This window comes from Castor canadensis, chromosome 2, assembly GCF_047511655.1.
Source record: "Castor canadensis chromosome 2, mCasCan1.hap1v2, whole genome shotgun sequence".
In the NCBI taxonomy this organism is placed as follows: Eukaryota; Metazoa; Chordata; class Mammalia; order Rodentia; family Castoridae; genus Castor; species Castor canadensis.
In genome coordinates, this window is record NC_133387.1 from 55,071,794 (window position 1) to 55,095,990 (window position 24,197).

At 38.6% G+C, this 24,197-nt stretch overlaps 1 protein-coding gene and 1 pseudogene across 2 annotated transcripts in view; both read left to right on the forward strand.

Annotated features, from left to right (window-relative positions):
* Window positions 1-23,295, forward strand: part of LOC109689162 (ATP-dependent translocase ABCB1) — an 86,309-nt gene extending 63,014 nt beyond the window's left edge. The window contains exons 22-28 of one of the 2 annotated variants that reach the window (XM_020167905.2): window positions 6,814-6,914; window positions 7,596-7,736; window positions 11,099-11,255; window positions 11,724-11,921; window positions 18,385-18,591; window positions 21,481-21,627; window positions 22,753-23,293. In XM_020167905.2, coding sequence (XP_020023494.1) covers window positions 6,814-6,914; window positions 7,596-7,736; window positions 11,099-11,255; window positions 11,724-11,921; window positions 18,385-18,591; window positions 21,481-21,627; window positions 22,753-22,956 — 1,155 coding nt within the window. In that variant the 3' untranslated portion in view covers window positions 22,957-23,293. Of the gene's footprint in view, window positions 1-6,813; window positions 6,915-7,595; window positions 7,737-11,098; window positions 11,256-11,723; window positions 11,922-18,384; window positions 18,592-21,480; window positions 21,628-22,752 lie in introns of both variants that reach the window. The other variant, XM_074064847.1, reaches the window with a different exon arrangement.
* On the forward strand, window positions 7,746-11,084 carry LOC109689160 (large ribosomal subunit protein uL30-like; annotated as a pseudogene).
* Window positions 23,296-24,197: the final 902 nt, after the last annotated feature.

The window sequence follows — 24,197 nt, forward strand, 5'->3', positions numbered from 1 at the left end:
TCTTTTACACTGCTGGGGGTTAAATCTAAGCCCCCCTAGGCAAGGCAAATGCTCTACCACATGAGCCACATTCCTATCCTAATTGTTTTTTGATTTTTTTTGCCAGTACTGGAGGTTGAACTCAGGGCTTTGCCCCAGGACCTGTTCTGCCCTCTGTTCTCTGATTTTGTAGAAGAAAAAAGAAGAAAGGAAAAAGAGAAAAAAATAACATTTTGCTTGTTTAAAATAAAGATAGCTACACAGGGAGTTTCCTTGTGACATTTCCATGTATATATATTCCATGTATACATTTCCATGTATATGTATTATAACCCCAGTTGATTATCTCCTCTATTTTTCTTCATTCTGCCATAGTCCATTTTTATGGTGGTTTCAACAGGTTTAAAAATTCTGTACTCATTCTTGTATAGAGAGTACTTCAACCATATTCATTTTCTTAACTTCCTTCTTTTACCTTCCCCCCTTCCTTGTGACCTCCTCTTGGTGTGACCTCTTTTTTATAATATTGCTGTATTTTTGTTAGGTCTATACTCCACATGTGAGAGAAAGCATGAGCCTTTGGCCTTCTGAACCTGGATAACTTCACTTAAGATGATGTTGTCCAGTTCAATCCATTTACCTGCAAATGACAAAATTTCATTCTTCTTTATGGCTAAAATTCCATTGTATACAAATACCACATTTTCTTAATCCATTCATTAGTAATGGGGCATCTTGGCTGTTTCCATAGCTTAGCTATTGTGAATAATGCTGCAGCAAACATGGGTATAGAGGAGCCTTTGTTGTAACGTGACTCATATTCTTTCTGGTTTATCCCTAGAAGTGGTATTGCTGGATCATATGGCAGTTATATTAGCATTTTTTTGAGGAGCCTCCATACTGTTTTCCACAGTGGTTGTACTAATTTACATTCCCACCAGCAGTGTATGAGAGTCCTTTCTCTCCCACATCCTCACCAACATTTGTTGTTTTTGTTCTTGATGGTAGCCATTCTAACAAGAGAGAGGTGGAATCTTAACATGGTTTTGATTTGCATTTCCCTTATGGCTAGGTACATTTTTATGCCTTTTTTTTTTTTTTAGCCATTTGGACTTCTTCCTTTGAAAAACCTCTGGTCAGTTCATTTGTGCATTTCTTCATTGGGGCATTGATTTTGGGGGAATTTAGCTTTTTGAGCTCTCTGTATATTCTGGTTATCATTCCTTTGTCTGATATGTAGCTGGCAAAGATTTTCTCCAGTTCTGTGGGAAGCCTCTTCAATTTAGAGGCCATTTCTTTTGTTGTGCAGAAGCTTTTTAATTTCATGTATTCCTGTTTGTCAGTCCTTTCTCTAAGTTGCTGAGCTATTTGAGTTCTATTGAGGAAGTCATGCCTATGCCTGTTGCTTCCAGTATATTCCCTGCTCTTTTCAGTACTAGTTACAAAGTTTCAGGGCTTATATTAAGGTCCTTAGTCCACTTTGAGAAGATACTTGTTCAGAGTGAAAGGCATGGATATAGTTTGTTTTCTGCAGGCAGATACCCGGTTTTCTCAGCAACATTTGTTGAAGGGCCTGTTCTCCCTCGTAGTTTTTGATGCCTTTGTAAAAAATTAGGTGGGTATAGCTGCATGGATTCATATCTAGGTCTTCTATTCTGGTCGGCTGGTCTTCTTATCTTTTTTTGCTGTTTTTATTGCTATAACTCTGTAGTATAGCTTGAATTTGGATATTATGATACCTCTAGAGTTGCTCTTTTTGCTCAGTATTACCTTGGTTATTCATGGTCTTTTATGCTTCCAAATGAACTTCAGGGTTAATTTTTCAATCTCTGCAATGAATGACATTGAAATTTTGATGGGAATTGAGTTGAACATATGTGGATTGCTATTGGTTGTACAGCTATTTTCACTATGTTGATTCTACCAATCCATGAGCATTGGAGATCATTCCATCTTTTGTAGTCATCTTCAGTTTCTTTCTTCAGTGTTTTATTGTTTTCCTTGTAGAGGTCATTCACATCCTTTGTTAAGTTTATTCCTAGGTATTTGATATTTTTTGAGGCTAATGTAAGTGGAACTGTTTTCCTATATTCTTTCTCAGTCTGTTCATTGTTGATGTATAGAAAGGCTACTGATTTTTGTAAAGTGATTTTGTGGAAGCTGTTTATGGTATCTAGGAGTTTTTTGGGTCTTTCAGGTATAAGATCATGTCATTTGGAAATTAGGATAATTTGACTTCTTTATTTCCTATTTGCATTCCTTTAATTTCTTCTTCCTGTCTTCTTGCTCTGGGTAGGAATTCCAAGGCTATGCTGAATAGGAGTGGAGAGAGTAGACACACTTGTCTCATTCCTGACTTTAGAGGAAATGGTTTCAGTTTTTCCCCATTTAGTATGCTGTTGGCTATAGGCTTGTCATGTAGCCTTTTTTATTCCGAGGTACATTCCTTCTATTCCTAGTTTCATAAGAGCTTTTATCATGAAAGAATGATGAATTTTATCGAAGGCTTTCTCTGCATCTATTGAAATTATCAAGTGTTTTTTGTCTTTGCTTCTGTTAATGTTCTGTATTACATTTAATGATTTGTGTGTGTTGAACCATCCCTGCATCCCTAGAATGAAGCTGACTTGGTCATGATGTATGATCTTTTTGATATCCTGTTGAATTTGGTTTGCCATTATTTTAATGAGAATGTGTGTATCTATGTTTATTAAAGAGATTGGCCTGTAATTCTCCTTTTTTGTTGTGTCCTTTTCCAGTTTTGGAATAAGTGTAATAATGGTTTCATTGAATGAGTTTGGCAGTGTTCCTTCCCTTTCTATTTTGTGGAAAAATTTAAGGAGTATTGGTATTAGTTCTTTGAAGGACTGGTAGAATTCAGCCTGTCAGATATTTTTTGGAAAACTTTATTGCTGCTTCAGTTTCATTGTGTATTATAGAACTGTTTAGGTGATGAGTATCCTCTTGGTTCAATTCAGGATGGTCATATATATCTAGAAATTTTCCCATTTCTTATAGACTTTCCAATTTATTTGAATGTGAGTTTTCAAAGTAATCTCTTATGATTCCCTGGATTTCTGTGGTGTTTGTTATTATCTGTCTTTTTTTGTTTCTAATTTTATTACTTTGGCTCTTTTCTCTCCTCATTTTACTCAGATTTACCAGGACTTTATCAATCTTATTTTTTTTTTCAAAGAACCAGCTTTTTGTTTCATCAATTCTTTGTATGGGTTTTTTGGTTTCTATTTCATTGATCTCAGCCCTTATTTTTATTATTTCTCTCTTTTTGCTTGTTTAGGGTTTAGCTTATTCTTGTTTTTCCTAGGAGTTTGAGATGCACATTTATTTGAGATCTTTCTGTGTTTTTAATAAATGCATTCATGGCTATAAACTTTCCTCTGAGGACTGCTTTTGCTGTGTCCCATGGGTTCTGACAGGATGTGTTTTCATTTTTATTAAATTTCAAGAACTTTTTGATTTCCTCTCTCTTATTTCTTCTATGACCCACTGATCACTGAGCAATGTTTTGTTCAGCCTCCAGTTTTTTGCATATTATCTTCTGCTTCTTCTGTTGTTGAGTTCTAGCTTCACTGCATTGTGGTTAGACGGTAGGCAGGGGGTTATTTCAATTTTCTTATATTTGTTGAGATTGGCTTTGTGACCTAAAATATGATCTATTTTGGGGAAAGTTCTGTGGGCTGCTGAGAAGAATGTATATTGTGCTGTTGCAGAATTGGATATTCTGTAGATGTCTGTCAGGTCCATTTGATTTATGGTGTCATTCAATTCTAGAATTTCTCTGTTGATTTTTTTTTTCTGGATGACCTATTTATTGATCATAGAGTAGTATTAAAGTCTCCCAGCACCATTGTGTTGGGGTCTATCTATGATTTTAAATCCATTAGTGTATGTTTAATGAAGTTGGGTACAACAACATTGGGTGCATATGAGTTAATAATTATTACTTCCTTTTGACATATTGCTCCTTTTATTAGTATGAAGTGACTTTATCTCTTCTGACTAATTTAGATTTGAAAGTCCACTTTATCTTATAAGTATTGTCACTCCTGCCTGTTCTGGGGAGCTATTAGCTTGGTAAATCTTCTTCAACCATTTCACTGTAAGACAGTGTTTCTATCAATGAGGTGAATTTCAAGTAAACAACATATTGTCAAGTCTTCCTTTTCAATCCAGTTTGCCAATCAGTGTCTTTTGATGAGGAAGTTGAGTCCATTAACATTCAATGTTAATATTGAGAGCTATGTGATTATTATTGTCATTTAGTTGTTTTTGTTGTTTAAGAGTTTATGTATGTGTAGCTAATGCTATGCTACACTCTGATTACTTGTCTGTTCTTCTCATGAGGTTTAATATTTCCCATTCTTTCATGGTTACATTTGTTTTCATCTTCTATGTATAGGTTTCCTTTCAGAATCTTCTGTAGTGGAGGTTTGGTGGTCAAATACTGTTTTAGTTTCTGTTTATCATGGAAGATTTTTATTCCCCCATAAGTTTTGAATGATAACTTTGCTGGGTAGAGTATCCTAGGACTGAAATTGTTTTCTTTTAGTGCTTGAAATACCTCACTCCATGACCCTCTTGCTTTTAAGGTTTCTGTTGAAATATCTGCTGTTATTTTGATGGGTTTACCTTTAAATGTTATTTGATTTTTCTCTCTTACAGCCTTCAATATTCTTTCCTTGTTCTCTGTGCTAGTTGTTTTAAGTATAATATGCCATGGAGAAGTTCTATTTTGGACATGTCTGTTTGGTGTTCTGGAGGCTTCCTGTACTTGAATGGATATCTCTTTCTTGAGATTTGGGGAATAGTCTACTATTATTTTTTGAATGTATTACATACACCTTTGGCTTGCACCTCTTCTCCTTCACCTCTTCTCCTTCTTCAATGCACATGATTTACAGGTTTTTGATGGAATTGCAGAATTCTTATGTATTCCTTTCACAACTTTTAAATCTTTTGTCTAAGAATTCTTCTGTTTTTTCTTTAATATTTATTTTGTCTTCAAGCCCTAAAATTCTGTCTTCTACTTGTTCTAGTTTGCTGGTGTGGCTTTCAATATTTTTATTTGCTTTAAGGATCTTTTTATTTCCAGGATTTCTTTTTTTTTGAGATTTTCCATATCTTTGTTAAACTCCTCTTTCATATCTTGTGATGTCTTCTTTATTTCATCTCTCTCTTTTTTAAAAATAATCTCCTTAGTAACATTTTAGAGTTTGTTGAAGTCCTCTCTGAGTACATTTAGTTGTTTCTGTGTCTTCTTGAGTTTTTTTTTTAAATCTATGTTCTCTTGATATTCTTTGAGTTGTTTTTGTATGTTCTCTTTAAGCTCCTCTTTAAGTTCCTCTGTGAGCTCCTTTTTCAGCACCTCATTAAGCTTCTCTTTAAATTCATTGGACATTCTTATCATTCTACTGGGGTCAGCAACTGGAAATTCCTTTCCTTCACTTTCAGCAATCCCTCTATTGAATTATTGTTAGTCTTTTGAGGGGTTGCATTCTCCTGCCTTGTTCTCCCCATGTTTCTATTTTGAGCTTTGCACCTGTGTTGTTGATTAGCTAGTTGAGGGTTTTAATTACCTGTTATCTTTCCATTGACTTAATTATTATGCTGTGTCTGGCTTAGTCATTAGCTAGGTTGTTGTTCCGTTTCTTTCCCTGACCTAGAGGTATAATTTAGTAATAACAAATTCACAGATTCAATGCCAGACCAGTTATTTACATAATACCTGGAAAATCCCTTAGTAATATTATCTATAAACAGTGAGTATTGGGGTGATAACAGTTGTTTGGATAGAGATAGATACTTAAGTAATTAAAAAGATGCTGCTAGAGGAGGAGGGCAGAAAGGGGGAATGGGGCAAGGGGGCAAGGGATGTGAGGTATAGGGGCTGTGGAGTAATAAGTCCCTAATATGTGTTAAGGTGTAGTTCTGTTATTGTGGGGGAGTGTGCTTTTGTCAGGGATTGCAGAGGGATAGGAAGGATGGGGGTAATGTGTAAATTTGATATAGTAGACTATTCAGTGAATGGTGAGTGTGGAGGAAGTAGGGGTAGTGGAGTGAAAGGTAGGGGGAGGCAAGGAGGGGAAGATGGAGAAAGGAGGAGAGAGGAGAAAGGTCAGAAAAGAAGCTGGGGGAGAGAAAGGAAAGTAGGGCAAGAGAGAGCTAAGCAGATTTGTATTTGGACAAAGAGGAAGAAGGAGATAGGTACAATGGATTATAGTACCAAAAAAATGAGAGAAAAGAAAGAAAGTAAAAATAAAGATAAGAAAATAATAGTAATAAAAATAAAAATTCTAAATTAAAAAGGGGGGGAAAGGAAAAAAATCAGTTCACTGAAAGTTCTGTAGTTTTTCCTTTGACTTCAAATCCAGGTGATGGCATTTTTGACAGGGGCTTTCTCAGTGTTTCTGTCCCTTGTTCCCTTGGTATGCTGTGTTGTGTGACAAAATATTTAAAATTACAATAAACTTAAAAAGTGAATTTTGTAGAAGAGCAAACACTGAAAATAATATAGGATTATCCAAGTTCCTGGTTAATTTTGGGAAGTTATGTAAGGCTATGTGGCTTTAGACAAATGCCTTAGCTTCTTTTTCTATAAAGAAGGGATGGATGAAGCAGTTGACCTCTCTTCCAGATCAAAAATTGACTTTGATAAATTGCTTAATATTCTTTCCATAGAGAAGATCCTCACAGGTAATACTAAATGCTAAATAAGTAATACGTAATCATAAGCTAATTTTCTTAATCTATTTTATAGAATTCACATTATTGTTAGCCCTTGTGCCTCTTGGTGATGGATGGTCTCTGTTACAGATTGCTACTGAAGCAATAGAAAACTTCCGAACTGTGGTTTCTTTGACGCGGGAGCAGAAGTTTGAACACATGTATGCACAGAGTTTGCAGATACCATACAGGTAAGAACCCTTGAAAACTGAGAGAGGAAGTAGGAGGAGCTTTTCAGTCATCAATTTGTTTTCAGAAGGATTACATTGGTCAGAAGGTAGTTTTTATTTAGAATCCTGATATAGGAGAAAGATAGAAGCAAAATAGTTATGGTTCAAGCTCAATATTGCTCAGAAAGCCCTAGAATGTTAATCCTTGGTATAACCTTCTCTCACTCCCCCAAGGAGTTAAGTGGTGCTTCTCTTTTCCCATAGCATGTTTTTCAGAAATAATGATCCAACTAAATCCCAAGGTCCCCAAGCACAAGGATATACCCTTTTCCCTGTATTACTCAGATGGTTCTTGTAGCTTAAAGGTGTTGGGTAAATGTGTGTGGAGTGAATGTTTCCTACAGAGGACACATGTGTCTATGTTCAATAGTTGCAAGAAAAGGAAGGAGCTTTCATAGCCTTAGTTTATCTTTGCAACAACACACTGAGGTGTGTAGAATCCTGAATTACAGATGAAGACACCAGGCTGAGAAATGAGGCCGTTTCCTAAACTCACACAACTGGTAACTTTAATGAGGATCAAACTTAATTCTTTAGACATGAAATCCATTTTTGTCTGTCATTCCTGTGCTAACTTACCAGGTTATATTTTAAGGACTGAGAAATTAAAGTGGAATAAACTTTCAAATATCTTCTTTCCAGAAATTCCTTGAGGAAAGCACAAGTCTTTGGAATAGCATTTTCCTTCACCCAGGCAATGATGTTCTTTTCCTCTGCTGCTTGTTTCCGGCTTGGTGCCTTCTTGGTGGCTCGTGAGTTGATGGATTTTGAAAGTGTTCTGTTGTAAGTATTGGGTTAATATTTACAGTTTAACTCTGAAATTAACCTGGAATGATCATACTGACTATCTGGCTAGAAAACCCTAGCCAGAATCTCTTGAAGACATTCCATGATTAAGGTGGTGGCATTTTGCCTCTGTGTCTTCATGTGTTATCCTTCAGTCACCCTCTTTTATCCGTAACTTCTCTTCTTCCCTGTGCTTATGTATATTTCTGATCTTTCTGAACCTGTTACTGTGTATAGTGATTCAATTCACAGATCTCCACAGGCCTTGGAGTTTTGGAAGAACTTCTTATAAAGAGATTTCCCACAGGGCCCTGCTAAAGTATGGTAGTGGTATGCTAACTTGTACAAATCCTGGGAGACTCTAGGAAAAATTTGCTTTTCCTTGATTTAAAAAAAACAAAAAACATTGGCAAGTTAAGAGGTTAGAGAAATTAAAAAATAACAAAGGAAAAACTAGATTGGAACTTTTTGCTGTGAATATAGAAAGTGGTCCCTCAGTCAGGGGAAGATAAGTCTAACCTAAATTATACTACAACGTACCCAAATATGCAGTTTGGTTGTCAAAGGTGAATGTGATCTTATGTGCTTCCTAATTTGGTGACAGATACAACTCTGCCCTTTGATAGCATAACATAATTAGTACTAATACAGATTTACATCGAAACCAGAATCATATAAGCCTGACACTATATGTAATATAGTATTTCTGTCCTGATTAGGCATTGCCTTCATGCATTATAGTTAGTTCAGGATGACCCTAACAGAAGATTTCAAATTTCTACTTTCTAATATGTATGTCTGAAAAATGATATGCAAGTACTATTTGTGATTATGGCACATTATATCATTGATATTGGGGGCTTGCTTGGAAAATTGTTTGATATATAGATTACTGCAAGTCTTTGAACTGATGAAAATTGCTGACAATTTGGCCTTAGATTTGTAAAATAAATCTTCCAGTAAGTAAAGGAAATCGAGTTGGAAAAGATCCCACAGGTTTAAATAATTACAAAGACCAACATTAACTATGAGCGTGATTTATTTAGAGCTAGTTTTGTAAAATAAAAGAAAACAACTGTTACAGTGTGCTGCTAAACACAGGTGTGGGTTGGGAGGAAGAAATGGGTGGATCTGAGTATTCTCACAGGTGTAGTCAGTTTTAGGCCTACTGTTTAAAAAGACACATTGATAACTATGTCCTGATAAAGGCAGAGAAAGGAGTTACCAAATAAGCAAAGAACATTTTTGACAATGTTGCAATATAGAAGGTCTATTTTAGGGAAAAGGAAGTGGGTTTTTCTTCAGTCAAAAAAGAACTTTTTAAACAATGGACTTAAACATGTTGCTTCCTAAAACAGAAGATGGAGACCTGTCTAGAGGAAGTTCTAGGCACAAAGATTGAGAGCTGGATTTGATGTCAGGTCTTTTTTTAAGCTCTACTGGCTGTGATTCCCATGCCATAGATTAAGATGCAAAGGAATCTTGAGAGCAGGTACTTGGTGAACTCTCTCTTTATAGCATGGTTCACAGGTTTTCCTTCCTCCCACCTCAGTCTCTGAAATGCTGAGATTATAGGAATGTACCACCTTGCCAGATTGTATGACAAGTTTTCTAAGAATCTGATATCATTCTACCAACATACCTGACTATATTCATTGTTGATTCTACACAATAATGCTGTATAACAACCAATCATTAAACCTTAGTAACATAGAATAATGAAAAAAAATTTCAGTGGGACTGGGGTTTGATCTCAAGGAGTTCTCTACCACTTGAGCTATACCTCTGGTCCATTTTGCTCTGGTTATTTTGAAGATGAGGTCTTATGAATTATTTGCCTAGGCTTGGCCTTGAACAGTGATCCTCCTGAACTCAGCCTCCCAAGTAGCTAGGATTTTAGGTGTAAGCCACCATCACCTGGCAATAGCAATAAACATTTATTTTGCCCAAAGCCTGTAGGTCACTTCTCCTGATCGGAGCGGTTATAGTGCATTTCAGCTGGGATCATTCATGTGTCTGCAGTTAGCTACAAGCTAATTAAAGAAAGAAACATGGAACTGCTGATGTCCAACATACCCTGTGGGCCAGACCATGTCACAAGGCCACCTGAAATTCAAAAAGCAGGAAAACAAAATCCACTTTAAAACCAAAAAAAAACCCCCAAAAGTACAGAGTGTATTTTCTGGCTGGAACCATAGAGGATGCCAAGGAGAAGAAAAAGAAGGTACTGCTATACCCAAAATCCTTAGGAAGATTCTTGCTGTGCAGAAACACTTAAGAAAAAGTGAAGGAACTTCAAAGAGCTGAAGGTAAAGTGCCTAAGAAAGAAGTGTGCTCGGAAGATGCTTCAAAAGGCAAAGAGGAAGCTAATCTATGAAAAAGCCAAGCACTACCACAAGGAATATAAGCAGATGTACAGAACTGAGGTTTGCGTGGCTAGGAAGGCAAGAAAAACTGGCAACTTCTACGTACCTGCAGAACTGAAATTGATGTTTGTCATCAGAATCAGGGGTACCAAAGGTGTGAACCCAAAGATTTGCAAGGTGCTACAGCTTCTTTGCCTTGGCCAGAACTTCAATGGTACCTTTGTTAAGCTCAACAAGGCTTCAATTAACATGCTGAGGATCATGGAACCATATATTGCATTGGGGTAAGTCTTCTTTCCTTTGATTTCTATTTATTAAATTGATTACATAGCAAGATGCTTAGCTGTTTTAACAGTGATCATTCTTATCTGATCATTTATGCCTGTTTTTCAGGTACCTGAACCTGGAGTCAGTAAATGAACTATTTACAAGCATGGTGAAGACAAAATCAGTAAGAAGAGAATTGCCTTGACAGATAACTCAGATTGCTCCATCTGTTGGTAAATTTGTCATCATCTCCATGGAGGATCTGATTCATGAGATCTATACTGTTGTAAAATACTTCAAGGAAGCAAATAACTTCCTGTGGCCCTTCAAATTATCTTCTCCATGAGGTGGTGTGAAGAAAAAGACTACTCATTTTGTAGAAGGTGGCAATGGGGAAGACCAGATCAATAGGCTTATTAGAAGGATGAACGAAGGTGTCTACCATGGTATTTTTGTAATCTGGTCAGTTAATAAACAGTCATTGCTGACAAAAATAAATACAGAAAAGACCATGTTGTAAGAAGGTGAAAATACAGACAAGTGTTTAAAAAGGGGTGGCTTGTTTGCTACAATCATGACATGTTATAAGCATGTGTTTATTTTTTCTGTTTTTTAACGTCTGCTTTATAACTACCTGAGACAATGCTCAATGCTGGGTGTAGAAGTGTCAGCTTGCTACCATTACAGCCACAGTTCTGTGCACATGTTTTGACTTTTGTCCTCCAGGGTATTTTCAGCTATTGTTTTTGGTGCCATGGCAGTTGGGCAGGCCAGTTCATTTGCTCCTGACTATGCCAAAGCCAAAGTGTCAGCATCCCATGTCATCAGCCTCATTGAAAAAATCCCTGAGATTGACAGCTACAGCACAGAAGGACTGACACCGGTGAGTTTGATGTTTTGGGTATGTGATCTGCTCCTAACTCCTCAGTGAAAGTATTCAAGGAAATTTAATAAAATTTGTGCTTTTTTATATGCTGATAAGATCTAGGTCACAGTTTTATTTTAATAAATGCTGATAATAATATCTTAACATCCAGTACTTTATATAACAAAGTTACAGGAGATAAGAATACTGTAAATTCTTTTACTCAGGCTTTCTTATTGTAGGTAACTCTATCTAGGGGAACTGATTTAACACATTTATATGGTACATTTGTATTGTATTAACAATCCATGCTATAAAACCATTAACTCTTCTAGATCTGACTTATTAAATTCCAGGAGCTTGAAATGAAGCTCACATATAATGGGAGTTCACTCCCTTCTGATATCCGGTAGTAGGAAGGGCTAGTCCTACCCTGTGCTTTCAGTATTGCAGCAATCAAATTTAGTGTTTCTATTTTCATTTTAGAATATGTTGGAAGGAAATGTGACATTTAGTGGAGTCATGTTCAACTATCCCACCCGACCAGACATCCCAGTGCTTCAGGGACTGAGTCTCCAGGTGAAGAAGGGCCAGACACTGGCCCTGGTGGGCAGCAGTGGCTGTGGGAAGAGCACGGTGGTCCAGCTCCTTGAGCGATTCTATGACCCATTGGCAGGAACAGTGGTGAGCACACTTTCATATTCAGATCATTTTAAGTTTTTCATCTTGTAAATGCCTGGATGTGCTTAATTCTCAAGGATAAGCCACAGTTTTTCATACCTCTAAGCAATAATAGCCCCTTTTAGATAATGTCTTGGCTGCCTATGTTTGGTGACCAAGCTGTGTCAATTGCCCCAGCCATCTTCTCCAGCCTCTTCTCAACAAAGCCCCTCTATCCTCATCTCCCTTGCTGTGGTTAAATATGAGAAGAACCAGCAAAAATTAAGTAGCCACAAAGAAAGATTAGGAGTTTTAGGAGTGTTTCAAGAAAGAGAAGATGTACTGGACATGATGGCATATGTCTGTAATTCCAGCTGTTCGGGAGGTGGGAATAGGAGGGTTACCATTCAAGACCAGCCCAGAGAAACTTTAGTGAAACTCTATCTCAAAAAAAAAAAAAGGTGGGCTTGGTGACACATGCCTATAAACCCAACTTCTTAGGAGGCAGATGTAGGAGGATCACAGTCTAAGGTTATCCTTGGTCAAAAAGCATAAGACCCTATCTGAAAATAAGCTAAAACAAAAAGAGCTGGGGTATGATTCAGTGCTATTGTGCTTGCCTAGCAAGTGCAAGGCCCTAAGAACAAACCACAGTCCTGCAAAAAAAAAAAGATAGTCAGCAAGGACTTCTGCTATGGAGATATGGTGTATAAGATGAGGACTGATAGGTTCTAGCAACACATGGACTGCTTCTCACATTTTCTACTCTCAGTGATGGTTTGACAGTAGAAAATCACTTGCCTGAAGGAGGGGACATGGAGATTTAAGTGGGTGTAAAGAAGGTCAAAGGGGAAAGTAAGACAGCAGTTGGAATGAGGAGACAGAATCCAGGGAACCTGTGTAGGAAGAAAGATCTAGGGCACTTTTTGGCTGAGGATAAGATAGTGCCACTGATGGAATGCGCATTGAATCATCTTCTAAGGCAAAAACAAAAAAAGAGATGGGCACATTTGGGGAAATAGATGATGGATGAATGCCCTTTTGTTTTCTGAACTAAAAGGGTGAGAATTATCCATTAGCAAAACTTCAAGTGCTGTTAGGGAGGGACTGTCTTAAGTGCTAGGCATGAGTCAGGAGTCTTGAAAGGAGTGGTGAATTGAAATGACTGTGGTGGAGGAAAGGAAAAGCCAAACTGGAATGAATGGAATTTAGTATAGACTATCCCATTATGTAGGTATTTAGTTATTGGTTATACTTAGAGGTGATATTCAAAATATTTAACAATTCCAGGGCTGTGGGCACTCATGCCCACACTAGTTGCACTAATGACCAAAATGAAATAGATTTTCAACCTGCTGTCCAGGCTCTTTTTTACTTCCTGATCAGTATTTTCTTCTCTATGCTATGAATTATACCAATGTCTTGTACATGCTAGGCAAGTGCTTTACCACTGAACTATATTTCAGCCCTAGGAAAATTTTTACTGTATTCAAAGAAAGTTTTTTATAGACTTTACATTAGTCTGTTCTTTAATGGTGACAAAAAATTTTATTCCTTATTTTAGCAGCCTTGTTTTATGTTTTCTGCAAACTCTGATTTTATGCTCATAGCCACTAGAGGAAGTCATCCCTGACCCTGTAAGCAATAGAGGAGAAAATATCAGCTGTTAGATTCCATTGAAGGTCTTTAACCCACTCTTATTAAGCAGTGTGTTAAATACTGTGCTGTAAAGAGTTGTAGGGCATGGAGTCTTCCCTCAAGAATTTAACTGAGGAGATGGAGCCTTTACTTCCAAAATGCATTAGATTAAAGAAATGAGGTCTATGGCTTAAGGGTTGAGGAGGATTGGCGCATGGGCAAGCATTTGAGATGGCATTCAGTGCAGGAGGCAATATGGGCTGTGGTCGATAAGTGATTTGATCACAGGGTAGCAAAGAGGCCAGTTTGACTGAAATGGGGAATTTAGAAATAGTAGTGCTTCTCAAGTTGGGTGCTGGTGGCTCGTACCTATAATCCTTTGGAGACTGAGATGAGGAGGATTGTGATTTGAGGCTAGCCCAGGCAAAAAGTTTGCAAGATACCCATCACCACCAATAAAAACTGGGCATGGTGGTGTGCACCTGGGGAAAGTATAAATATGAGGATTTCTGCTGTCCAGGCCAGCCTGGGCAAAAAAGTGAGACCTATTTCTAAATCAACCAGAGCAAAAAGGGCAGGAGGCATGGCTCAAGTGATAGAGCATCTACCTAGCTGCACAGAGTCCTGAGAAAGCATGGATAGTATCACTTAATTTCAGTGTAGGAAACAGAAATCACTGTATCTATTTTGCATAGATGGATATTTAATAAAGGGAATTAGGTTTTCACTCTTGGAAGGGCTGGAAGAATGGAAGTAAAGAAGGTTGCTCCCAGGCTTTCCAAATCACAGGTCTGCAGCTGTGCTCCTATGACCGGAAGTTGCAGACATTATGCCCTTGTCATTCTTGTTCCAAACCTAGAGACACAAGACCAGGGTCTGGTCATGCAAAATTCCCATCTACTGTAACACATGTTAGTTTACCATTGCTGCTAAGGGAGAATTGGCATCTGTCTCCCAGAATTTACAAGAGCATCTCACTCATAGATCATAACTCCCTTCCAGAACCAAGGGAGTCTGGGAAAGAGTTTTTAATCCTTTGATATCTGGGAGAGAAGACAGGAAAATATGAAATGAATAGAACAGTAACCATCTCAATACAACTTTGCGATTATACACTAAAAACCAAATGTCGTCACTTAGCGTAGGAATATCCATTATCTGCTTTTGTGCATTTGCATAAGAGCTTTAAAAGACTACCGGTAAGTGCACTGCTGCCAGACTTCCTAACAGAAGTGTTGGCAATAAATTCAAGCAAATTTGCCAAGTTGTATTTATAAGTATCCATTAGTAACCCTTAATAATTCAGTTAGTAGGTTACTACCAATTAGAAATTACTGCCATCTAAGATTGAGTCAGTGGATTTGAGCAATATTTGATTGTAAGAATTGAAAAAAGTACTTAACCCAGAGGATGACTTACCATCATTAGAGGACTTGGAATCATCCTCAGAAACCTTTACTTGGAGTGGTCATTCTCAAACCTTAGTGTGTGCTATAATGGTCTAGAGAGCTATTCAATAACACAGCCATCCTGGGTCATTCAAGCAGGCTGGAGCCTGGTCTTTTATGTTTACAATTTCCCTTGGTGATTCTGATGCCACCATAGTTTGGGAATCATGAACTGATAAGTATGAAGGAAAGATTAGGTTAAATTATGGAGAATCTTCAAGTGCTAAGATGTGGAATTCTGAATGGGAGAGGATCCAAGTTTATTGGACCTAAAGATTTTACAATTTCAGGGATTCTATTTAAAGAAAATAAAACGTCGGCACAAAAAAATGACTTTAATTTTTGGGGCTACTAGAAATGAACACAGAACCATGTACTTGCTGGCAGTCATTCTTCCATTTGAACCATGCCCCCAGCCCACTATTTACTTTAAATGAAAAAAAAAAGGCACAAGATCTGAACACTAGCACCTTATAGATCTTCGTCCTGTTGTTTTTTAGGCAATTTACTATAAATGCTTACAAGGAATAGTTTACTGACTTCAACCTGGCCTGCCTTCTACCCAGAATGCTTTTCAAGTACCAGATTTTCCATGCAGTTGAGGTTCCTTGAGTTTAACCTGTGTTAACTTGACTTCTCCTTACCTTGCCATTCTTGCCTCTCTTGTCCATCCCATGCACCACAGTCAGAGCCCTCCATCCCCTTTAGGAGCCCCTTGTCATTGTCTCATTAAAACTTAGCAGGTGCTTGGGCCAGAATGACAGGAAGGACAGAAGATATCTTTTAATTAGGAGACACTTTTGTTTCCAAATCCAACCTGCAGTGTTTAGATCCAAGCCTAGTTCCCTTGATTACTGTATGACTTCTTTGAAGTTATTTAACTTTGCTCATTTCCTTGTCTGTAAACAAGGCTTTAAAATCATTACTACCTCTTAAGAGTTATGGTGAAGATTAAACAACAGAATATATGAGATGTGCTTGATTTTTATATTTTATTATTAGCATTCATATTGAGAGTATATGTATAGAATAATATGTATTTAACATCTAATTACTTGTGCTGATAGGAGCAAGACCTGGATATAACAATCTACAATAGGCTTCCTTTCTTCCTTCCTTCCTCCCTCCCTCCCTTCCTTCCTTTTGTCATTGTTGTTCCTGTACTGGGGATTTAACCCAAGGCCCTGAACTTGCTAGGTAAATGCTCTGCCAGTTGAGCTATGATTCCAGCTCTTTGGTTTTTATCTTGTTTTTGAGATGGTGTCTCCATAACTTTGCCAGGGCTTTTCTCAAACTCCAGAAATACCTGTCACTGCCTCTTGAGTAGCTGGTGGGATTACAGGCATGCACCACCACGGCCAGTGGATAGTCAGCCATATTAATTTAGTCTTTTTTTTTCTTGGTGGTACTGGGGTTTGAACTCAGGGTCTTATGCTTGCTAGGCAGGCACTCTACCACTTGAGCCACTCCACCAGCCCTTAGTTTAGTATTAAATTCTTCTTTGCTAATGTTTACTTTCCCAGTTATGCTTTTATTTATAAAGGCCTGGAACTTGTGAACACTTTTACAGATTCCCCAGAATTCCTTGGCCTTCCCTCAGAACACTACCATTCCTCAGCCTAAGTATCTGTTGAACTCTCTGAACATGTTTTCTAAACAAGGATTCTTTTGCTAACCCAGGTTTTAAACAGTTTGCAATTCTAGTACCTTGCAAGGGGCCTAAGGCTGTTATCATATTGGTGTGATGAAAAAAATCCATTAAAACTTACTAGGATCATTCAGGCTTCCTGTGATTATATTAGTTCAATAGGACCTATATCCTTCCACCGGGGATATAAGCCTGGAATAAATATTTTTTAAAAATTCTTTCCTCACATTTTCTTTTCTCAAGTGCAGTGTTCCAATGAACAAGATCTGCTGCTTGGCCACATCTTTGTGTGTGTGTGAGTGTGTGTGTGTTTTATTGCTCTTTCCACCCTTTATTTTCCTATTAATACTGTTAGGAAACCTAGATCATAGATACTCAGAATAGTTTCCATGGCAACTGACCTTGCTACAACAGGTCATGACCATGCTTCCTGTCCCTGCACTTGCCAGCTTCCCACACAGGAGCTGCATTCCTGCAACAAAGATATACCCCACTCCTGGCTAGCTGTCTCCCAGAGCCCCCAGACAAACAGGATACAGAGAGTACATGTGGCTTAACACACACTTGTCACCACTATTAGAAAAACTGAAGTTAAGTCACTGGTGTATCCTTCAGAAGGCAAGAACAGCTCTCTCACTAGATTGAGAGAAAATTCTTCAAAGCAAGGACATCTACAACTGTGTTTCAGTATTGAAGGTGTCGTGTGTAGTTACATTTACTTAACTGTCTGTCAGTAGTTCCTGGCATATCACGCACCCAGATTTACCAATTGCTGTCAGCCTTTGAGCACAAACCGTATATGGGGTCCATATGTGATCCCATCTAGTCCTCAGTTCTGTGAGCTTAGGAATGATCATCATTCCTATTTAGCTCATGGGAAAGCAAATCAGAGAAATTAATTCTCTTTCCCAAGATCAACAACCACAGAGAGATTCAGCTTCTACCCCACTATGCTCACTTCTATGCCATTTGACCTCTGCACCTAATTCTTTAAACTCAGGTCAGATCAGATTGCGTGGTTATGGTTGTTACTTATTTCCACTCTGATACCATATACTTTTCTCTGTTAAGTATACTGAATTGAATGAGACATTATATTAACTTCCTGTGGCTACTATAACAGATTACCATAAATTTAGGGGCTTAAAACTACACAAATTTATCATTATGCAGTTATAGAAGTTAGAAGTCCAAAAGAACTTTTGCCAGGCTATAATCAAGGTTTCAGTGATGCTATGTTCCTTCTCCAGCATCTCATGGCCCCTTCCTCCATCTTCAAAGCCAGCAACAGCTAGCCAGGTCTTCTTATATTGCCCAGCTTCGATACTCTCCTGCTTCCCTCTCCCACAGTTAAGGAACCCTGAGATTACTTTGGGTTCACTAACAGAATCCAGGGTAATCATCTTATTTTAATGTTAGCTGATTAGCAGCCTTAAATCCATCTGCTACTTTAATGCCTCCTTGACTTGTAGCATGATATAGTCAGAATCTCCAGGGATTAGGAAATGGGTAACTTCTAGGAGGAGGGACCTTGTTCTGCCTTCTGAGGCATTTATCAGAAACTAGGGTTAAAGCATAAGAAAAGTGACATCTCCATTGTTAGATTAACCTTAGAAATTCCATGTAAAAGAACAAAAGCTTTCCCTTAATCTCACAGTAATGTGGCAGTGTTATGGTATGAAATAATGATGTTAAGTTTGCTAAATCTGAAGTGTGCTGGTCCTGAAGTTGATCTGTGAGTTTTTATCTCCAGCATGTAGATAGCAAAGAAATAAAGGAACTGAATGTCCAGTGGCTCCGAGCACAGCTGGGCATTGTGTCCCAGGAGCCCATCCTGTTTGACTGCAGCATTGGTGAGAATATCGCCTATGGAGACAACAGCAGGGTTGTGTCTCAGGATGAGATCGTGAGGGCGGCCAGGGAGGCCAACATACATAACTTCATTGAGTCACTGCCTGACGTAAGTCTCTTGAGCCGTGAGTGTTTAGCAGCCTCCTAAACCTGTCTTTTGATTTTTTTTTTTTTTGGTTTTATTTTGGGATCAAACCCTTGACCTTACAGCTGGTAGGCAAGTACTCTACCACTGGGCTACAACCCAAGCCTATCATTTCATTTCAGAAGGCCTGGCTTCCCAAATGTAAAAAGAAATTAGCAAACAAAACATACCTCACCAGTGTAGGAGCATCTTGGATGGACATGCCAGTTCACACCTGTAATCCCCTGATTGGGGGAATCATGGCTCCAGGCCAATCCAAGCAAATAGTGAGACCCATATCAACAAACAAGCTGGACATCAGGACATATGCCTGCATTCTCAGCTGTGCATGAGGCCATAGGTAAGAAGATTAGGGTTCAAGACTGCTTCAGTCCAAAAGTTCAATATGGTATTCAAAAAAAATAGCTAAAATAAAAGGGCTGGAGGTGTGATTCAAGTGGTAGAGCTCAAGCCTAGCAAGTGCAAGGCCCTGAGTTCAAACACTACTTCTGAAAATAAAAAGCACCTAACCATATTTCCTTCCTAAACTGATGTTATGTTTATCTGGTCACTTGACTGTCCTTGTGAGGAAGGGACAAAAATGTTAAGCCCAAACAGGCATAAAAGAGCAAAACATTCCAAGAGAAGAGAACTTGAACAGTTCTCTAGCTCCTAGGCTTAAGGCACCAACCAGGGATAAGTACAGTATCTGACAGGGAGGCTTTTCCTCCAAGTCCAAGAGCAGAGCCAGCAGGTGGCGTTGGGGTCTCCACCTGTGGACATGATGCTTCTGGTCCTTCTAAGGAGGCAGGCATGACCATCTTTCCCAACTTCTTTCCTCTGTTTCTCTTCCTTCTTCCAGCTTCACTATACAGTGAGGCCAGACAGACAGCTGGACCAATGCCAGAAAGAGAGCTGCCTCTGAACAGGACTGAGCCATTGGGCTGAATGGTATTATGTAATCACTAATCATTGCAGCTTTTGTGGGCCCTGAGCTCCATTTACAGTGTTGATTGTTAAGTTTTTCCTGGGCTGCTTCCTATGGACATCCTCTCAATTCCTTTAGGAAGCTACATTAGTGGAACTTCTCACCATCTCTTAAGCCCTTTTAAGAAAGGGTGAAGGAAAGAGAAAAGGAAATGCACCTAATCTAGCTAATCTATTCCTCCCTTATCACTAGTTATGTTCTTTATTATGAGGAAGTACTCTGTAGAATAAAGCCCAGTCAGGAATGCAGTCACTGCATGGGGAAGGATGACACCAGCAGGTGGCCCTATCTCTTGCCAATATCTCCTTTTTCCTTAGACTCTTTTGCAGACAACTGCTACTCCCAAGCACAGGCCTCAGGGAGGAAGGAGACCTTGTCCCCGTGTCCTCTCCTTTAACAATCTGGTCCAACCCTGGATACCTGACTCTTCTTGAGACTTAAAGTGATCCCCTTTACTAATGAGAACTCAGTGGTTCTTTGACAGTGGCTCAGCACCACCTGGAAACTTGCTAGAAATGTAGATTTTCAAGCCACACCCTAACTCTGCTGAATAAGAAACTTTTGTGGTCAAGTCCAGCAGCAGTCTGTGATTTAATAGTTCAGATGATACCAATGCAGGGTACACAACACAGAGAGTAAGGATCATCTGGCTTTTAAATATGAAATATATTCTGTCTACCACAAGGACCCTACATTTCTGGACTCCTGACCAAATTCTGTCACTCACACCACCCCTTGCAGACATCAAGATTCTTTTCCTTCTGATATGCTAGACCAGCACCCTAAATCCTATTGTTGAAGGACTGCTTCTCATGAGTGATTAGCACCAGGATTGACCTACCCTGCAGAGCTGATGCCTTTCCTCTTCTTACAGGGTCACAGCACTGCCCTGACCTGCTGCACCAGCATCAGTGCTGTTTCACCTTAACCTGGGATCCTTCCCAGGCAGCCACAGTGCAGGGTGGAGCCATGCTAAAACATCTACCAAGTCTCACCAGGGGTTTCGCACTCCAGCTACAATGCGGGTGGGGGTGGGGTGTTGTTCTGAGCACTATAGAACAAGGGTTGCAAGATATAACATAAAAATGTCAATCCATTGCATAACATGGATTTTTATAGTCAAACTGCACTGTAAAACTCAGAGTCCACAGTTCAGCTATACTTTCAGAGCCTGGCAAGGACCTAAAAATAGTAAGATAGTACTGTTATATTTACATATACTGCCACATCCCCCTTCTGCTGTCTTATACAAGCCCTTTAACTCCTGTCCTTATCATCATGTGTGTGGCAACTCTCTATAGCAGGAAGTGATGCAGGAAGAAATTTGGAAGAACTCAAAACATGTAAAGGGTACTTCAGTATTCAAAGTTAGATACCAGAGTACAATTCCTTAGCATCCATTAAAATTGGCTAAGTGTTGGAGATAGTTTCAAAAAAAGACACCAAAATACTAACCTCCCAAGGATTTTTCTTTCCTAACTTCAAAGTCATGCAGAGGGCATCCCCTACTGGTTATGAACAAGATGAGCTTCAGTTACTGGGTACAATTGTCCAATCAAATTTCCTTTCTCCTACCAATCTTTGTCCCAAATATGTAAAGAAACCAGAAGATGGAAGGTAGTACCATTGTAGCAGTTTTCTTATATATTAACATTCTGACTTATTTACACTAAAGCATATAATTTCATATCCCACATGTCTTTTTTCCAAAAGAGATTAAATGTATCATTTAGAGTATTGTTTGTTTATTTAAACCTATTGCTAGATCCTGATCCTAAATATTTATAAATTTTCCATGAGAAAATGATCCTCTTTTCTGTGAGCAAACTGTGAGTTTGAACTTCATTACAAGTACTACTTTCCTAACAACACAACCCCGTCCACAGAAATACAACACCAGAGTAGGAGACAAAGGAACTCAGCTCTCTGGTGGCCAGAAACAACGCATTGCCATAGCTCGTGCTCTCGTTAGGCAGCCTCATATTTTGCTTTTGGATGAAGCTACCTCAGCCCTGGATACAGAAAGTGAAAAGGTAAGGATTTAAGTTGGGTTCATTCATATTCGGATCAGTTGTTCTTAACAGGTTTACATTTAATGCTTTTCTCTGACATAGTAGAGAACAAAATTTAACCAGATATTTTGACCATTTTTTAGGTTATTTAAGAGTGCTGGGATGATATGAGGGAAATAATTATTAGAGAATTTATGCTTTAAAAAAATAGCTCTGTACCATTTTGTGTTCAACTAAGAAGCTGCATGCAGGAGGCTTATTTCCCACTTCTGCTGGTAGTGTCTCCTAGGCAACCATGAGAAAAGGTAGACACTGAGACAAAGGTAAAATCCAGCTGAAATTTAAGATAATTGTTGGCAATCATCTGTGTCTGAGAAAAGGTTGTGCATTCGGCTCTTAAAAAGACATGATTACGAAGTGTTTTTAGTCTTAAAAATAATTTCACAGAGGCTGAGTTTGACTTGTGCTCAGGCTTCCTGAGCTTGCTATGGAGCTGGATTATAGGGTTGCTTTTAGGGATATTGTTTGGTGAGACATATTCAGAAATTTTGGGGGTTTTGTTGTCGTTTTTGAGCTTTTTTGGCAGTATTAGGGTTTGAACTCAGGTCCTCACACTTGCTAGGCAGGCAGTCTACCACTTGAGCCATGCCCCCGGCCCTTTCTGCTTTAGGTATTTTTCAAATAGCCTCTCATCATTTCTGCCTAGAATGGCCTAACCAGGAATCCTCCTAGTTATGCTTCCTGCATAGCTGGGATGACAGGCATACACTATCACACCCAGCTTTGATTAGTTTAAATAGGGTCTCATGAACTTTTTGCCCTGGTTGGCTTATAGCCAATACCCTCCCAATCTCCACTTCTCAAGTAGCTAGAACTATAGGTGTCAGTCACTGTGTACTGTCCAGATATGTTCTAAAGTAATTGGATGGGTCTTATGTTTACTGCTGTAATTTTAAGAATAGATATCTTCTGTCTTAGAACTAATCCAAAGTGGGGTTCAGTTTTCTTCTGGGATGACAGATTTCTTAGTTTCTAAGCTGTATGTTTCGCCACCATTAAAGGGCATAGTGGAGAAATTGTTGTGGAGGGGAAATTAAAGCAAGAACAGTATTATTACCAGAATTAATTTATGGGATTATGGGACAGGTTGTCCAGGAAGCTCTGGACAAAGCCAGAGAAGGCCGCACCTGCATCGTGATTGCTCACCGCCTGTCCACCATCCAGAACGCTGACCTAATCGTGGTGATTCAGAATGGCAAAGTCAAGGAGCATGGCACCCACCAACAGCTGCTGGCACAGAAAGGCATCTATTTTTCCATGATCAGTATTCAGGCGGGAGCAAAGCGCTAGTGAACTGTGACTGTACCAGATGAACATATTTTTTAATATTTGTGTTTAAATATGGTATTTAATCAAAGTTGAAAAGCAAACACTTAATGATTAAGTAGTTGATCCATTTAACATTTCCTATCATAAATTAAAAAATTTTATCAAGCTCGTAGTCTTTAAAAATTTAATAATTAAAGAAATGGTAATTGAAGCATCATCAAATTGGGGATAGATAATGATTTTTAATTGCATTACATAATTCATAAGAGAATCTAAAGTAGATCTTCCTATAAAGTGTGTAATTTTATTTATACTTTTTCATTTTAATTGTAACTACCTTGCTAAAATATTTTAGAATGTAGAAATGGTACTAAAATATTTACATAAAAGTGCCAATAATAAAACTAAATTTTCATCTAATTTGACTTGTCTTGTCCATAATGAGTATGAATATACACATCTTTCAAATTGGAGTACTGTAGATAATTTTGACTTAAAAAAAAAAGATTCTGGGCTGGTGGAGTGTCTCAAGCAGTAGAACACCTGCCTCGCAAGTATAAGGCCCTACCTGGTTCAAACCCCAGTATTGCCAAAAAAAAAAAAAAAAAAAAAAGAAAAGAAAAGAAAACAAATGGATTCCCGAAAAAAAAAAAAAAGAGCAAAAAAGATGATGGCAGACTAATGACACACCTGATCACTAGCATGTCTGGGGGATAGATCTGGAACAGCAGGAGAGCAGGTATCCTGCAAGGTGGGTGATGGCAGGCAGGCATCAAAGTTTCAGTATTGGACAGACAGAACCTTACACAGAGATACAGAACCTGGAGAGATGAATGGGGGGAGGGAAAGAGCACATCAACATTCAGAGCACAGAGTGGGAGAGGACTGAGACTGAGGTGAGAGAGAGAGAGAACGAGACTTAGAAAACACAATTGACACTCTATACTGGTCTCAGAACAGAGAAGATTTGCAGTCTAACCAGACAGGGGTATGCTTCATAGCATAGTGGCCCTGGGGAAGTTCTCCCTTCTTCCCAGCATTCAGTCAAGATGCATTGTGGGAAGCCATTTCGAGAGGCTTCTAATGGAATCTACAGCTTTATAGTCAAAGGTCCCTGCGTTGTCCCATCTCCAGGAACTCCCAGCAAGGATTAAGTGCAGATCCAGTGAGTAGTTGGCCCACAAAGCTGGTCTAGCAGGAAAGTAGATGTTAAGTGAAATAAGCCAAACTCAGAAAGATAGATAACAGGTGTCTTTTCTCAT